This window comes from Malaclemys terrapin, chromosome 4 (genome assembly GCF_027887155.1).
Source record: "Malaclemys terrapin pileata isolate rMalTer1 chromosome 4, rMalTer1.hap1, whole genome shotgun sequence".
In the NCBI taxonomy this organism is placed as follows: Eukaryota; Metazoa; Chordata; order Testudines; family Emydidae; genus Malaclemys; species Malaclemys terrapin.
In genome coordinates this window covers 32133337-32149671 of record NC_071508.1, presented here as the reverse complement: position 1 = coordinate 32149671, position 16335 = coordinate 32133337, and the positions used below count along the sequence as shown (strand labels likewise).

At 60.2% G+C, this 16335-nt stretch overlaps 2 protein-coding genes across 8 annotated transcripts; one reads left to right on the top strand and one right to left on the bottom strand.

Annotated features, from left to right (window-relative positions):
* Positions 1-272: 272 nt before the first annotated feature.
* PPP1CA (protein phosphatase 1 catalytic subunit alpha) lies at positions 273-7796 on the top strand. 2 transcript variants are annotated; one of them, XM_054025739.1, is made up of 7 exons: positions 273-462; positions 1986-2117; positions 2365-2595; positions 3154-3267; positions 5220-5443; positions 6013-6147; positions 7378-7796. In XM_054025739.1, exons 1-7 carry the CDS (start codon positions 408-410, stop codon positions 7486-7488), a joined length of 1002 nt encoding a protein of 333 aa, XP_053881714.1. In that variant the 5' UTR covers positions 273-407; the 3' UTR covers positions 7489-7796. The 2 variants fall into 2 exon arrangements, with proteins under 2 accessions (XP_053881714.1, XP_053881715.1); XM_054025740.1 differs by having other exon boundaries at positions 275-462; positions 3154-3258.
* A 92-nt stretch (positions 7797-7888) lies between these two features.
* Positions 7889-16026, bottom strand: RAD9A (RAD9 checkpoint clamp component A). Of its 6 annotated transcripts, none has more exons than XM_054025732.1 (12): positions 15984-16020; positions 13840-14071; positions 13515-13585; positions 13062-13196; positions 12453-12567; positions 11859-11958; positions 11022-11131; positions 10633-10739; positions 10479-10543; positions 10088-10210; positions 9600-9819; positions 7889-9429 (listed from the first exon to the last, which is right to left on the bottom strand). In XM_054025732.1, the coding sequence occupies exons 2-12, from the start codon at positions 13871-13873 to the stop codon at positions 9325-9327; spliced, it is 1185 nt and encodes a 394-aa protein (XP_053881707.1). In that variant the 5' UTR covers positions 13874-14071; positions 15984-16020; the 3' UTR covers positions 7889-9324. The 6 variants fall into 6 exon arrangements, with proteins under 6 accessions (XP_053881707.1, XP_053881708.1, XP_053881706.1 ...); XM_054025733.1 differs by lacking the exon at positions 15984-16020 and adding an exon at positions 15951-15966; XM_054025731.1 differs by lacking the exon at positions 15984-16020 and adding an exon at positions 15821-15838.
* Between the last annotated feature and the right edge of the window lie 309 nt (positions 16027-16335).

Genomic DNA, 16335 nt, shown 5'->3' with positions numbered 1-16335 from the left:
GGGGGCGGGGACAGGGAGCCTGAGGCCACGGGGAGTGTGTTTGTGGGGCAGCGCTGCCACCCCGCTCCCTGCAGCGCCCCCTGCTGGGAGAGGCTGCGGCTGGACTAGCCGGGAGCTCCCCCACAGCGAGCGCCCCCCGCCCCGCTCACTGCAGCGCCCCCTGCTGGCAGAGGCCGCGCTGCGGAGCCGCGCCCCTCCCTCGGGGCTCTAGGTGGGTGGCTGCCAATGATCCCTCCACTCCTCTAGGGGGCCTGCGCTCCCGACCCGCCTCGTCGTTGAAAGCGGCAATCAGTCAGAGCCAGGCTCTCGCTCCGGACGTCGCGGAGCCAAGCAGGCGGGCGGGGGGCGAGTGCAGCGTGAGGAACCCAGGAGTCCGGGTCTCCCCCCCCCCCCCCTGCAGAGCCGCCATGTCGGAGGGCGAGAAACTCAACTTGGACTCCATCATCGGGCGGCTGCTGGAAGGTGCTGGGGCCGGGAGAGGTCCTAGCATGGGGGGCCGGGGCGGGAGGGGCCCGAGCAGAGCGATTGAGGGCGTGGGGCGGTGCTGGGGGTTTGCCCGGTTGACTCATACCCCCCCACCCCAGGCTGGGCCGGCTGCGGAGGGGCCGGGAGCACTGGGCGCTGTGGCTGGAAGGGCCCGGGCCGGGTGCTCCGGGAAGTTCCGTGTTGACTTTCTGGGTTCCTTTGTTTTCGCTCGGGTCTCCCTGTCTGCAGCACGCTCCTGGGCGGGGGTCGGGGCTGGCCCTACGCGGAGGGGGGGACCGGGCTCCGGTAGCGGCCCGGCCGCTTGCTGCCTGCCCCACGCTGGCTGGGCCCATGGCTTGTACATTTCATGGCAATCCCGGGTGGGACGCGCTGTTCCTAGGCCCCAGGGAGGAACTAGGGACTCTCCAATTCCCGGGGGCGTGGTGGGGACTTGATCTCAGCTGCAGGGGGAGACCCGGGTGCCGGGGGCGTTTGTGGAGGGAGACAGACCCGTGTGGGGGGCGGTCGTCCTAGTGCGAACTCTGCTCTCCCAGTGCTGCTAACAAAAGGGAGGGGAAAATTAACTGTTACTTCCCTGCACCCTTATAATACTAGGGGTGTTTGGGGGGCGACCCTAGCTACGCTTTCTGGGTGGTAGTTGACCCCTGGGGCTGGACCCTGAACCGGAGCAGCTGCTGAGCGGCAGATTATCTGGTCTCACATCCTAGTGCATCACAAAGGGAAAGCAAAAGCATCAGTCCTGTGTACCATATGGGGAAACTGAGGCACAGAGGAAGGGAGTGGCCCAAGATTACAGAACAGTTCAGAGCTGGGAAAAGAACCCAGGTGTGGGGCCTAACAGTCCAGTATCAGTTGCTAGGACACGCTGCTTCTTAAAGCATGTGTATTCTGCAGCCTGCAATGTTGAAAAGGACTCTAGTGTGACCAGGAGCCGGGGGGTGGGGGGAGGGAGGGAATGGGATACGGGAGCCACTGGCTCTGATCCTGCCCCAGGGTGGGGGAACTGGCTGGCTGAAAGGGGTGAGGGAATGGGACACTGGGCCTTTCCTCTGTAGGGGGTGCCAGCTCTCCTCTGGCCAAGTGTCTGAAGAGCCCATCTGGGTTCTGGCCAAGGTTCCTGTGTGAGATGCCGTGGTGGGTCTGGGTCCAGCCTCACTGCGCCTCCTGAGCCGGCTGCACAGAGCAGGTGAGGACTTAGGCTGGGCCAGGGCTGCTTGGTGCACAGAGCAGGTGAGGACTTAGGCAGGGCCAGGGCTGCTTGGTGCCTCCTCCTCCTTTGCTGGTCTTGAGTCACGTGTTAACCTGCCCTTGTGGGTGGAGGGGTGGTGGTGGTGGTGGTACACAGGCTGCCCAGAAAAGCCTCAGGCAGTTCAGCCCTGTAGCCCCTTGGAGCATTCCAGCTGGAGCTGGGGCCTTGCCCTGAGCTGTGGGTGGGTCTGTGAACAGTGCGGGGGCTATGACCAAGGCCAAGCAGAGATGCCCACTGTTCTGTGTTGCAGTGCAAGGCTCCCGACCTGGCAAGAATGTGCAGTTGACGGAGAGTGAGATCAGGGGCCTCTGCCTCAAGTCGCGGGAGATCTTCCTGAGCCAGCCCATTCTGCTGGAGCTGGAGGCACCGCTGAAGATCTGCGGTGAGTGAGGTCGGGAGGTTGGAACCTTCCTCCCAGTGGCCATGGGGGAGAGGCCTTGTTCACTCTGGGGGGGGTTCGCTGGCTCAGGCTAGGTGGGGAGGCCAGGGTGGATCTGTGGTCCCCTTGCTGGCCCTTTCCGGAGGTGGGAGGGATCCCTGGGTCTGTGGGGGGAGGACCCTGGCTCTGTGGGGGAGGTGGGTTAGGCTTGGCTGTGGTAGCTGCTATACTCACCTCCTGCTCTCCCCAGGTGACATCCATGGCCAGTACTATGACCTTCTGCGGCTCTTTGAGTACGGGGGCTTCCCACCTGAGAGCAACTACCTCTTCCTGGGCGACTATGTGGACCGGGGGAAGCAGTCGCTGGAGACCATCTGCCTCTTGCTGGCCTACAAGATTAAGTACCCTGAGAACTTCTTCCTACTGCGTGGCAATCACGAGTGTGCCAGCATCAACCGCATCTACGGCTTCTATGATGAGTGTGAGTGTGCCCCCGCCCGGCCCCTCGAGTCCCCCCAGCCCTGCTCCCCTCACCCTTACCATGAGTGCGCCAGCATCAACCGCATCTATGGCTTCTACGATGAGAGTGAGTGTGGTCCTGCCCGAACGCCCACCGCCCGGCTCCCCGAATCTCCCCTCACCCTGCTCCTCACCCCTACCACGAATGCACCAGCATCAACTAAATCTATGGCTTCTATGATGAGTGTGCCCACATTGCTCTGCCCCGTACTCTCCATATCCTCCACTGCCCCACATCTATACTCTTGTACCCCCTCTGCTCTGACCATCATATCCCCTACACCCCCAACCATGAGTGCGCCAGCGTCCATGGCAGAGGGCAGCCTCTGCCCCATATCCCATGTGCCCCATAGCTAACCCTGGAGAGGAAGGCCCTGTGTGCTGTCGCTGCACAGTTCACTTGGCTCCCTGTATGGCCTAGGTCTCTCCCAGCAGGCAAGGGTCCAGCCTTGGAGGCGGGCCCCTCTCCCGAGTCTCCCTCAGTGGCTGGGCCCCCATCCCCCCCCATTGTGTCCCACAGGCAAGAGGCGCTACAACATCAAGCTGTGGAAGACGTTCACCGACTGCTTCAACTGCCTGCCCATCGCCGCTATTGTGGACGAGAAGATCTTCTGCGGCCATGGAGGTTTGGGAGGTGCTGCAGGGTGTGGTGGCCAGAGCTCCGTGACCCTGTCCCCAGGAAGGAGGGAGACAGCATAGTGGGGTGTTTCAGGAATTCCAATGTGGGCTTCGTGCAATAGAGGGCGCTGCTGGGGAAGGCGGAGGGTGCTAGGCACCATGGGGCTGTGGGCGCTTGATCAGGGCAGGGTGTTGTCATGCGGATCGGATGGGAGGGTGCTGGGGCAAGGCTAATGGATGCTGGGAGGGCTGTGGAGGGCACATCTGGGGTGGAATGCTGCAAAGGCAGATATTTGGTGCGGGGGGGCAGGGAGTTGCTATAGGGGCTGTGTCTGGTGGGATTTACCAAAAAATCCCCAGGTTTTACAAAAAGTATTATTCATTTTTTTTTTCTTCTTCAGATTTTCACCCTACTTTTGCATCATTCAAATATATAAAAAAAACTAGTTTGATTAGGAAAATACAAAGCATTGCATGAGCTGTATGTATCATGATAATACATTAGTCTGTGTGTATATGCAAAGCTGCCTGTTGAACTAAGGCTATGTATTGGTCTACAAGAGGGATGGGCAAACTACGGCTCGCGGGCCGGATCTGGCCTGTCAGGGCTTTGGATCTGGCCCACGGGATTGCCACCTCCGTGGCGCCACAGGCCCCACGCCACTGCTGGAAGCGGCTGGCACCATGTCCCTGCCGCCCCTGGGGAAGGGGGGGCAGAGGGCTCTGTGTGCTACCCTCGCCTCCAGGCACAGCCCCCCGCAGCTCCCATTGGCCGGGAACAGGGAACCGCAGCCAATGGGAGCTTCGGGGGAGGTACCTGCAGGGGAGGGCAGCGCACGGAGCCCTTTGCCCCCCTCCCCCTACTCCACCCCAGGGCTGCTGGGATGTGGTGCCAGCCGCTTTGGCACGGGGCCAGGGCAGGCAGGGAGCCTGCCTGAGCCTCACTGTGCACCGCTGCCACCCCAGAGCTGCTCCAGGTAAACGGTGCCGGGACGGAGCCCACACCCCAACCCCTTGCCCTGAGCCTCTTTGTACATCCTGTGCCCCAACCCCCTGCCACACCCCCTCCTGCACCCCAACCCCCTGCCCTGAGCCCCCTCATACACTCCTCATACACCCCCTGCCCTGAGCCCCTTCCTGCACACCGCACCCCTTCCCACACCCCCAACTGCCTGTCCCAGCCCTACATTCATGGCCCTGCCTGCAATTTCCCCACCCAGATGTGGCCCTCGAGCCAAAAAGTTTGCCCACCCCTGGTCTAGAAGATACACACAAGAAACAAACAGGCAGCACGCAAGCTCTGAAGTGTGTGCACATCTGACCATACTGATGAATCTCATGCTCACCACGTATATGTTTCAAGCTGTTAGCATATAACGGTTTAAAGATCCGAGACACTAAATTGGGAAGAAAATGAAAATCTATATCAGAATACATTTCAGAACACAAGGAAGTATTCAAGATTTCAAAAGCAAAAACAGGAGAAAAGGACCAAGTTGAGTGTATGCACTGCAAATCGTGTGGCCCAATTATTAAAAATAAATATTTATAGGCTAATAGTTCTAAGTCTACACCAGTAAACTGTTTATTTAAATGAAAAGCTTTATTTGGGGATTAGAGAGAGATTGTTTCTTAAAACTCAAAACACAATGCCACCTCTGAGTTTGTTTTAGTTCTGCAGCAAACCACATTGATGAATGGAATTCACAGCATTAATCTACCGAATACTTTCCCCCCCGTCCTTTCGTCCACCAAAATAAACCCGATATTTACCCAGAAAAATTATTTTAGCACTGATTTTTCACCTGGTTTTGTTGTGGTGGTAATAAACACTGATAAATTCCTGGTGAAAATTAAATAAAATAAAAACTGAAAACTAAGGACCCTATTAATATGCTACCACAGTGCGTGGGGCTTCTGTGAGGGGCGGAGTCTAACAGACTGATTTTTTTTTCCCCCTCCCCTCAGGACTCTCACCAGACCTGCAGTCGATGGAGCAGATCCGCAGGATCATGCGCCCCACGGACGTGCCGGATCAGGGCCTGCTGTGCGACCTCCTCTGGTCCGACCCCGACAAGGATGTCCAGGGCTGGGGCGAGAATGATCGCGGCGTCTCCTTCACCTTCGGCTCTGAGGTGGTCGCCAAGTTCCTGCACAAACACGACCTGGACCTTATCTGTCGGGCACATCAGGTACCAGTCTGGGGGGAACTCAGCACTAGGGTGCTGTCAGGTGGGATTGAGGGGCATCAGAAGGGCTGGGATAGCTGGGGGTCGTCATGGAAGAGCATTGTCAGAGCGGATGGGGGGGGCGCTGTGGGTCTGGATGGAGGGCATCGTCAGAGCTGTGTGGGGTGCTCTGCTGGCAGGGGTTCCCCAGGCTGAGGTACAGGAACCTGCCGGCTGGGGATGGTTTGCATTGTTTGGATCAGTCTGTTCCCGCACCCCAACGCCCTGAGCCCCCTGCCGCACCCCTCCTGTACCGCAACCCCATGCTGCACCCCTCCCACACTCTGCACCCCCTCCTCTACCCCAACCCCTTGCCCATAGCCCCCTGCTGCACCCCGTACCCCTCCCAAGCCCTAACACCCTGCCCTGAGCCCCTTCCTGCACACCGCACCCCTTCCTGCATCCCATGTGGGTGACAGAGAGGGGTTAGTCTGTGGTACCAGGCTGTGCCTGTTTGGGGATGGCAGTGTCAGGCAGAGCTGGGGGCATGGAGTGGGTAGGGCTGGACTCTACCTCCTGTCTCCCTGCCTCAGGTGGTGGAGGATGGTTATGAGTTTTTTGCCAAGCGCCAGCTGGTGACACTCTTCTCAGCCCCCAACTACTGCGGCGAGTTTGACAACGCGGGCGCCATGATGAGTGTGGATGAGACACTCATGTGCTCCTTCCAGGTGAGCCTGGGGCAGGGCAGTGCTGTGTCCACCCTGCTGGGGCAGAGGGCGTGTGGAGCCAGCACCATGGGGCAGCTATGGCCCTGCAGCCTGATCTCCCTGCCAGGGGGAGCGGGGGTGGAGGGGTAGGAGCTAGGAGGGGTGTCAGACCTCAGATGGGATAATGGCAAGTGGGGGAGGAAACCTCCTGCAGAGGACAACCCCCCTTCCAGTAACAGCCAAGATGGGGAAGGGTTTAGGCCTTAGAGGAGCTGTGGGGATCCCAAGTCTGGGCTCTGTGGGGCTGAAGGAGTGTGTGTGGGGGTGTCTCCATGGCAGCCATTTCTTCAGCCAGGGGGGCGGGGCTCTGATTTCAAGAGCAGTAGATCCCTTGGCCCAGTGGTCCCCAACCTTTTTGTGGCCAGTAGCACATTCATGTTTTCAGAAGTGTGGCGGGGGCCAACAATTTTTCAAGGCTTATTTTTTATTTGTACATTAAATACGAAAAACATCATTTTTAATATTACATAATATATGAATCCAGAGAGAAGCCACGAGGACAGAGAACACTGGTGCCTGCAGCCCCGGAGTTCGTTGTCTCCGGCAGGCACGGGGTCGCAGCTTCTCTCCGGCTTAAGCCGCGGCCCCGTGCCTGCCAGGGACTGAGAACCAGGGCCGGCACCAGCCTAGCAAGCCGGTGCTTGGGGCGGCGAACAGAGAGGGGCGACACGTCGGGCTCTGCGGTGGCAATTCGACGGTGGGTCCCTCACTCCCTCTGGGAGCGAAGGACGAGCCACCGAATTGCCGCCGGTAGAGCTGATCGCAATCACGGCCTCCTTCCCCCCCTCCTCCCCGCCCCCCCCCCCCACTTGAGGCAGCAAAAACCCTGCCAAGAACACCGGTGCCTGCAGCCCCGGAGTTCTCTGTCCCCAGCAGGTGTGTGGCCGCAGTTTCTCTCCCCTGCTGGGAACTAGGTGGGCCCCGCACCTGCTGGGAACAGAGAACACCGCACCCGCAGCCTGAGTTCTCTGTCCCCGTCAGGCACGGGGCCGCGGCGTCTCTCCCCTGCTGAGCACTAGGCGGGTGCACACAAATGCCATGGCGCTTGTGGGCACCGTGTTGGGGACCACTTCCCTGGGCTGTGGGGGCTGGCATGGGCCTTGGCCCAGTACCTGGGCCAGCTCTTGGGAGGGCAGGTCACAGCAGGCTCGGCCCCCCTTCCCCACATCCAACCTGCCTCTCCTCTTGCAGATCCTGAAACCGGCTGACAAGAACAAGGGCAAGTATGGGCAGTTCAGTGGCCTGAACCCCGGCGGCCGCCCTGTCACACCCCCGCGCAACTCGACCAAGGCCAAGAAGTAACCGGCTGCTCCCCCTGCCCTACCCCATGGACTAGGGCCCCCCCTCACTGCCCTGCCCCTGGCTCTCTGCACAGAGGGGCTCTGCTGTCCAGTGCCAGCCCTGCCTGCCTGGGGCAGAGCTGAATTATTATTTTTAAACTCCTGGAGTTTGGTACCAAAAATCCTGCTCTGGGGAGAGGGGGCTCTTGATTTTGGGGGAGTGGGTTTAATCTTTTTGGATCAAGTCTATTTTGTCAGTTGAGCCCCCCACCCCTCCCCCTTAATGCTGAGAATATTTCTTGTTGAATAAATATTTACCAGAAATTCTTACCCTGCTGCCTCCCTGTCCCTCTGTTCCCAGCCTGTGGTGGTGGTGGTGTTGGGGGCGGTGGCGCAGGGGTTCTCTGAGGGGCTATGCAAGGAATACCCTGTCCTGCCCCATGTTGAGGCTCTAATACCCCTGGGAGTGGAGAATGGTATTTCCCCTCAGCTCCTGCCTGCTGCAGCCAATGCCACAGGGGATTCCTGCCTGACCTGTGAGCGGGGGCATGTGCCTTCCAGCCCCCAGCATCTCTTGACACCCCCCCCCCCCCAGGGCAAAGTGCTGATGTGCAGCCACTTTTGGGGAGAGCTGTACTGCCCCTACACCATGGGTGGGGGGTGTTATAGTGGGGCCCTGAACTATGCTGTGATCTACCTTCCTGGTATGATGGAGGAGAGCAGGGAGCCACAGCCCCTGCAGGGACCTTGATGGCTCCAGGAGCGCCAAGGGGCCCCTGCAGTTATTGATGGCTCCAGGAGCGCCAAGGGGCCCCTGCCAGGAAGGGGATGTTGAGGGTGGCGGAGGCAGCTGAGCCCTGACTGCCCCCTCATTAAGGTGGGAGGAGGAAATGGCAATGTGGGGGTCACTGTAGCAGAGGATCTCAGGGGGTGAACTCAGCTGCCTGGGAGGGGGTATCACAGCTATTACAATGGGGGTGGGGGTTGCTGCAAGGGGAAAGCATGGGCCTGCTCTTCCTGCCTCCAGTAGGGCTGATACCAGCCAGGAGCAGGACCCATCCCCCCACTCTGCCTAGTTTATGCCCCCCAACAGAGGGGGATAGGCTGGCAGCTTCCCTCAGTTGAGGTAGGCACCCTGAGCACTGGCAGCTGCAGATTTCCTGGCTTCTAGCCAAGGTAAGGGTGGGGGACTGGTTACTGGGCCCCAGGGCTGGGTGGGATAGTGCTCCTGGGGCAGTAAGAGGGTTACCACATGCCCCAGCCGCTCAGCCTGCAGCCGTTACTAGCCCAGCTCCATAGCCAGCCCCCTAACGGCCAGCAACAGGGCTCCGGCAGCTCCCAGGAATTTGCCCTGAGTGAGGACAGTCCATAGAGAGCAAGCTGGGGAAATATACACATCCCCTGCCCCAGCCTCAAACCCACCAGCCCTGCAAGAAAGACTGAGGCAAGCAGCAGGAAGCCAGCTAGCTTGACTACAGTAAGAGGCACTTGGGGAATGGAATAGCCTGCCTCCCCCTCCTGGCCCAGCCTCTGCAAGGTGCAGGAGGGAAAGGATCCTGCCTGCAGCCCCTCCTCCCCCACCCAAACTGGCTGGGGGTGTTGTTCTGCCCAGGGAGAGGTGGGAGCTGAGCTTCCCCTCCAGCCCCAGCAGCAGCTCTGCAGGCAGCAGACTTATTATAAAAGCTTTATTTACAGGGTCATGTCTATTCACAGTGGCTCGGAAGCAGCAGCCCTGCCCAGTCCTCCTGCCCTGCTCCAGCAGAGGTGATGGGGTTGTAAAGTCCAGCTTCTCAACGCAGGCTCCTGGGGGCTTTTTTAGGGGGAGGGGGCTTGGAGCCAGGCTGCAGAAGGTGATCTCTCAGGACTCTCCCTCGCTGTCCTCGGCCAGCACATCCTGGCTGGGCCCTGGATGGGTCCCAACCTGAGACTGGGTCAGCACCGACCCAAAGAACAAGGAGCGGAACTGAAAGAAATGCAGCAGGATGTGTGAGTGTGTGTGGGGGGACACTTCCCAGCTTCTCCCTCCACCCACATGGTCCCATTCCCCCTAGGCTTCAATACTGCCCTTGCCATTCACACAACTCCCCTCCACAGAACAGCCCTGACGCACCCTCCCCCGTCACCACCACATACCTTTTTCTGTGGGGGTGTCCCTGGCACAGCCCCCTCCAGGTCGCTCTCCATGGTGCTGCTCTCTGACTCCAGGGCAGCGCCCGGATGGGGGCGTCTCTGGGGAAAGGTGGGGCTGGAGGGCAGCCCTGGCCCCTCCTCACATGTGGTCTCCATGGCAATCATATAGGAATCAATGTCATCACCCATGAAGTCATCATCAGGGGTAGCCATGGGAAAGGCACTGTGGGAAGAAGGGAGCAGGGCTGGGGCCAGAGTCAAACCCTGCCTCTGGAGATGGGGTCCTTACCCCTCCCTGCTGTGGCCAGCCCAGTATCCCAGCTCTCCCACCCTTAGGCTTCCCCACAGAAGCTGCTGCTGCCTGAGTCTGCAGACAGCCTGCAACAGCAGCCCTATGAGGAAGGTGGCAGCCAGCCAGTCCAATGGGGCTGTTCACTCTGAACTCTAATGACAACTGAGTGCCACTGTCGAACTCTCAGGGCTCTGCTTACCCATTGGCTGGCCGGGCCTGCAAGGTTGTGGAGCAGACTTGTGAGCTGCTGTTGGGGTCTGACAGGGTGGCTAGAACCAGGTGCACTTCCAGCAGGGGGTCCGACAGAGTGAAGATGGCCGGCCTGCAGGGATATCACAGGAGAATGAGACAGATGGGGAGGGGAGGTCCAGAACTCTACAGGGACAGCACAGGGTGTGTACAGAGAGAGAGAGAGAGTTGCAGCAGAGGCCTGGGGAGTCCACAGGGGACCCTGACCAATCCAGAGGGTCAGAGACAGGGCCAGGGAGTGAGAGTGGCAATGAGCACGTGATCTCATCTGGGGAGAGCCAGCTCAGGGCACTGAGGTAGAGGGAGCATCCCCACCCCACAAGGGGCTGGCCTGGACATACCTGCCAGGGGAGTCAAAGTGGATGTTGAGGGGCAGGTTGGAGGACTCGGCGAAGCTCAGGAGACCCTAGGGGCAGACAGACAGGGTCAGTGAGGCAGCCCCACCCTCTGGGGCTAGAGCAGAAGAGCTGGTGGGGGTTGGCTCTGCTTGCTCACCCGGAATTCCTTGAGGCAGAAGGTGACATGGGACTGCTGCTGCACCTGGACATCCTGGAACTCGTCCTCGGAGAGGCACAGCTCAGTCACCATTGTCCTGCTCGGCTCTGGAGACAGAGAGGGAGCTCAACATCAGCTCCCCGGTGTCCCCACACTGCCAAGACGACCTCCCCCCCCCCAGGACCCACTGGCCACTCTCTATAAACTGCTGCCAAAACCTCCCACCCCAGAGATGCCAGCCAGCCAGCCCAGACCCCAGGGCTTGTGGAGTGGGACATGGGGCCCTTCCCCTCTAGGGGGTGCCAGCTTCAATCTAGCCCCCTGGCAAGGGGACTGGACCATGCTGGGTCTCTTTTGGATGAGGCCCATGGAAGGCGGAGCTGGCTCACCTGTCTCCTCATCCAGGTAATTGCGAAAGCTCACCTTCCCAGCAGGGCTGACCCCCAGCGTCACCTCGGCCAGCGTCACTGGGAAATGGACCACAGCGTCCACCAGCACCCTGCCATCAGAGGTGAGCGAGCTGTGAGCCCCACCCTACAGACACAGCTGCATCCTCCCACCCCCTCCGTGCCGACCTAGCGCCCCAGAGAGCCAGCTGTGCCCCCAATCCTCCCACTTCCTGTGCCAACCTAGCACCCCAGAGAGAGCTTCTGCCCCACTGATCTTCCCACCCCCTCTGTGTCAAACTAACACCCAAGGGAGCCAGCATATATCCTCAATCCCTCTGTGCTCCCCTCATCTATACCTGTGGTTCTCAACCAAGGGTCTACAGCACCCCAGGGGGCCACAAACTGGTTTCAGGGGTCTGTGGGGCCCTGCAACTGAAGCCTGGAACCCCAGGTCCCTTTGCCCCATGGGGTTGAAGCCAGAAGCGAAGCTGCAGGACTGAAGCCTGGCGCGCCAAGCCCCGGCGCCCCATGAGGCAGAAGCCCCCAGTCCCACAGGGCTAAAGCCCCGAATCCCTCCCCCTGCCCAGTGGCTGAAGCCCAGAGTCCCAAGGTCCCCCACACACTGCAGGTGAAGCCCCTGAGCCCCAGCCTCACAGGGCTAATGTGCCCCCCACCCAGAAGAAGCCCCTGTTCCGGCAGCTGAAGCCTGGAGGCCTCCTCACTGGGCCTGGAGTTTTTATAGCATGCGGGGAGGCCTCAGAAAGAAAAAGGCTGAGAACTCCTCAGCTATACTTCATGCTTTGCTTCCTCTCCCCCAACTCGGCAAAGCCCACTCACCGGGCAGGGGCGCGCAGCGTGTTGGCGCACAGCTCCTTGTCGAAAACAGCCTGTAGCAATTCGCACTCTTGGAATGACAGGTTGTGGGTCTTGGTGACTCCTGCCAAAGGCATCAGAACAGCAGCTCAAGGCCAGGGCCGCCTTTGCCCCTGCATCAGGACCATCACCAGCCCAGGACCCATCCCTGCAGCTCCTCCCCAGTACACTTCACCAGCCTTGCCCTATGTTCAGTAGGGAACCAGGCTGGGGACCTGACCCTTGGAAACTGCCTCGCCCCACCCCAAAGCTTCACTCACTCCTCGGCCCCACCCACCTGCATGCACCCTTCCGCTTCCCAGTACCATTCACTGCAGGGTCCCCTCTGCTCACCTGGCTCCCAGCTCTGCCCCAGCCCTCCATCCCAACTCACTCCATCCAGGCCCCCTGCTACCTTTGCTGGACCCCTGGGGTGCCCCCTGCCATTGGAGGGCTCCCTAATCTCCCTCCCCCACCCCGCTAATGGGGCTCCCTGGATACCCCTTCTTGCCTCAGCAGGGCCACCCAGATCCCCGCCTCCTGCCCCACTAGGGGGTTTCCCAGCAGCAGTGCACTCACCGTACTTGCAGTGCAGCTGCACGACCAGCCGGCTGGCCCGGGGATTCAGGGAAATCAAACACTTCTCCACCATCTTCTCTAGGGAGGGCAGTGAGCGGAACACGCCCAGGAAGGACTGGGGGGGGAGGCACAGACACCACCTCGTCACCACCTGCACCTCCCGCCACACAGCTGGAGAAATGGCTCCCAGCTCCCCTGCTGTAACCACGAGACACCTATTCCCCTCCCAGAGCCAGGGAGGGAACCCAGGAGTCCTGCAGATTCACACCAAGATTCTTTCCCATGGAACAGGGTGGTCCCAAGCCCTGATCCCTTTTGATTCCTCCGTCTTTCCCCCCTCCCCCTCACCACACCTTGTGCCAGCTACACTCACTGTCCAGGACAAAGAAAGCCACAAGCTCCTGCCCCCTGCAGGGGAGCCCCGGGACACAGGGACTGGGCACACAGGCTGCTAAGAGATAGCACAGCCCTGAGCCCAACTCTCCCCCCCCCTTCCCCCTCCGCCCCACACCATAGAGCCAGGGCCCTCTGCTGGGCTTCCCATATCCCAGATATCCCTGGGCCATCCCTCTGAGGCCCACTCTTGACGCCCCAGCACAGCAACCTCACCTTCATGAAGACCTTGCAGCGGAAAGGCTCCCCATCAGGGTCCGGGCTCCCCTCCTCGTAAAGCTGGAAGAAGAGCGGGGCGAACAGGAAGCAGGCGTAGGCTGAGCGGGAAGAGTTCACAGCACGCAGGGAGAGCTGTGGAGAGGACAGCCAGCCCCGTCACCGACCAGTCGTCCACCCGCAGGAGAGCCAGCCCCGCCACCGACCAGCCCCCTGCGGGAGAGCTAGCCCCGTCACCGACCAGCCCCCTCACCCCCCCATCTCCTCATGGAGAGCCAGCCCCATCACCAACCAGGGGGTGACCCAACTTGCTCCTCTTGGAGCTCAGTGATAACTCCGAAACCCTGATTCCCCACCCCCCCACCCCCCCCGCTGACAACCCCCTTCAGTTCTCCCCTCCCCCTCAGATCAGAAGGGTGCCCCCCACCAGTTAAAACAACACCCCCCCCTTACCCCATCCTCTGTGGGGTCTACGTAGAGCTCGTCTCCGATGCGGGACAGAGAGTGCACGGCCTTCCCTAGGACTGGGGGGAAGGAGAGAGACAGTGACCCAGGGCCAGACCCATCCCACCCCCACTCAACTCCTACTCTCTGGGGCAAGAAAAACAGCCACTTGGAGCCAGCACCCCCTAGAGGCGAAAGGCCCCATGTCGCATTCCCCACCCTGCTGAGCCCAGTCCCTCTGCCCTGGGGTCAGATAGGAGTCAATGACCCTTAGGGGGAAAGGCCTCACGTCCTGTTCCCCACCCCCATGCCCAGCTGGTAGCCCTGCACGCACCTTTGACATTGCCCCCGGTAACAAGGCACCTCATGGCCACAGAGTGATGCAGCTGGGCTCTCCCCACTCGGGGTGTGTGTGTGTGTGTGTGTGTGCGCGTCTGTGTGTCAGTCAAACCCCAGCCCCGGTCAGAGCACCGTGAACCCCGAGATAATCCAGCCCTGTGGTGGGGAGAGTCTGTGCCTCTGGTGCTGCTCTGGGTCCTCTGCCAGGGGCTAATCAATACAACATGCTGGGAAGAAATGGGAGAAAGACCACACCCTAAATAATCAACTCAACACATCTCCAACTCCTTTCCCCTGAGGATCCCAAGCACTTCCCCTGTATGCACAGGGATCCCTCACCCAGCACTAACATGCAGCCACTGCTGGGGTGGGGCTGGGCAGCTGTTGAACAGCCACATAGGAGTGCTTAGCAGGAAGTGAAGGAGAAACCCTGTCAGACTGAAGCTCCAAGAAGAACCAAGGGAAGTAGATTCACTTTCTTAGTCCCCTGCTGGAATTCCTAATCTTGCCCCTGCCCTGCACGTTACCCCTCTCCCTCCTGGGGGCTCATTCCCTTGCCCTTAGGCAGATTACCCCCTCCAACTGCCTTCCCTGGAGTCTCCCACTCCAGCTCCCTGCACAGTTTTGTGGCTCTTCTCATGCCCTGGGGTTTGTCAATCCCTTTCTGGTACCGAGAGGCCCAGCTCCTAAACACAACATCCCAACAGAACAGGGCTCGTTCTTGCTGTGGGAGACACACACAGCGTCAACCTGCACCAGCCTTTCCTGCAGCCACATCCTATCACAGACCCAGGTGGTCTCCTTTGCCACCTGTCCTCCCCCCAGCCCCTTCTGGCCACTCTGGCTGTCCCATCTCCAGCCAGATTCTTGCTGGCAGATCACCCCTCCCAAGTGTCCCAGCTGCACTTGCCCATTCAGCACCTCATTTTGCAGGTCACTGCCCAAATTTATAACCTCTCCCCTTCTTTTAGTCAGCCCCCTCCTTCCCCAGGGAGCCTTTCTGTCCTGTGGTGATTGCAACTCCTGCCATTTTCACAGCAGCCACAGGTCTCCTTAGCGAGCTGGGTGCACCCTCTTCCTGGGCTCTGGCCACACCAGGGTAGGAAGATAGGTTAGTCACTGTTATTTAGCCATTTAAACACCCAGTCAAGAGCAAACAAACTGTACTTTAGATGCTTAGAATGCACTGAGCCAGTCAACGTAATGCCTGGGTTTGTGAGATTGAGCTAATCTAATGCTGTTTAAACCATCCCTCTCCTAAATCCTAGACTGGACATGGTCCAGATCACTAACCACACTGGTCACCAAGGCCATACTGAACTGGGATGCCTGCAGTTGGGATGGGAGACAGGTGATGAGGGTCCCAGCCCACCCCTCCCTACAGCTCTCTTTGTTAGCATGGAGCCTGCAGCCCTACTGTCAGTTTCTGCTACTCTCCATCTGTATCCCCATCCAAACCACTCGGAAGGGCCTATTGATCCTGCCAGCACGAGAGCAGCCCCCCGGCCAAGGAAACAGAAGCTGAAAGGGCAGATGCTGTTGTCAGTGCAGGTGTGCCGCTGCAGGGGCATCAACAGACTCTGCAGCGCCCAGTCCTTCCCACCACACACTGCCCCCCCCTTGGAACCTGTCCCTGCCCCCCACACTGTCCTATCCCGCTCCTACATGCTGCTCCTCTGCCCCGCCCACCTCACCTCCAGCACCCTTTCCTGTCACACCCCCACACCATCCCAACTCCCGTATCCCATGCTGCGCCCCTCCCTACCCATTCGGTCCCCATACCACACACTATCCATCTGCACCCATTCATACCCCACCCCTCCCCTTCACCCTGCCTGCCCCGCATCACGCCATTCCCCTGCCTTCACCCTGCCCTGCCAAATCCTATCCCAAGCCACCCCATGCATTGGACATCATGCCTGCCCTCCCCACCTCTCTTAGCCCCGTCCATCCATCGTAGCCCCGCCCCATCACACCTGTCCCCGGGGAGCGCTCCCCGTCCCTGCTCGGTGCTGCCCGGTTCCCAGCACAGAGCGGGGCATCCCAGCCCACCCCACTCGCCGGGTGGCTCCCGAACACGGGGCGCCGGAGAGACAGCGCCTCTACCTGATGGCCTCGCCCAGTACTCCCTCCACTCACCCCCAATGGCCGCGCCCAGCTCCACTCCTTACACTGCTTCTGGGGCAACTCACCTCCCCTCCCCCGGCCGTCTTCACATTGGCCGAGCCCGGCCTCGGCTCCGCCTCTTAGCCCGTCCTATTGGCTCACGGGTCATGTGGAGGGGGAATTCTTCTCTTCACGTGACAAAGTCTCCAGAGAGGAGCCGCGCTGGCCCGCTTAGCGAGCACGTGAGCTCCTTGGGCGGAGCCTTGTTCTGTCTGTCTCCGCGTCCCAGGCCACTTCGTCAGGTGGGCTAGTCCCCTCCTGCCATTGGAGGAGCCGAATGACGCTGATTGGCTGGGACGGCAGAGGGACAGAACTACCAGACAAT

Excerpts from the sequence above, each read along its gene's own strand:
- RAD9A (XM_054025732.1), bottom strand. The coding sequence starts at position 13,873 with ATGAGGTGCCTTGTTACCGGGGGCAATGTCAAAG. Across the intron at positions 11,959-12,452 it reads GCAGCTGCACTGCAAGTACG|GAGTCACCAAGACCCACAAC; the intron begins GTGAGTGCACTG and ends TGCCTTTGGCAG. Across the intron at positions 11,132-11,858 it reads ACGCTGCGCGCCCCTGCCCG|GGTGCTGGTGGACGCTGTGG; the intron begins GTGAGTGGGCTT and ends CTCTGATGGCAG.
- PPP1CA (XM_054025739.1), top strand. The coding sequence starts at position 408 with ATGTCGGAGGGCGAGAAACTCAACTTGGACTCCATCATCGGGCGGCTG. Across the intron at positions 2,118-2,364 it reads GGCACCGCTGAAGATCTGCG|GTGACATCCATGGCCAGTAC; the intron begins GTGAGTGAGGTC and ends TGCTCTCCCCAG. Across the intron at positions 2,596-3,153 it reads CTACGGCTTCTATGATGAGT|GCAAGAGGCGCTACAACATC; the intron begins GTGAGTGTGCCC and ends TGTGTCCCACAG.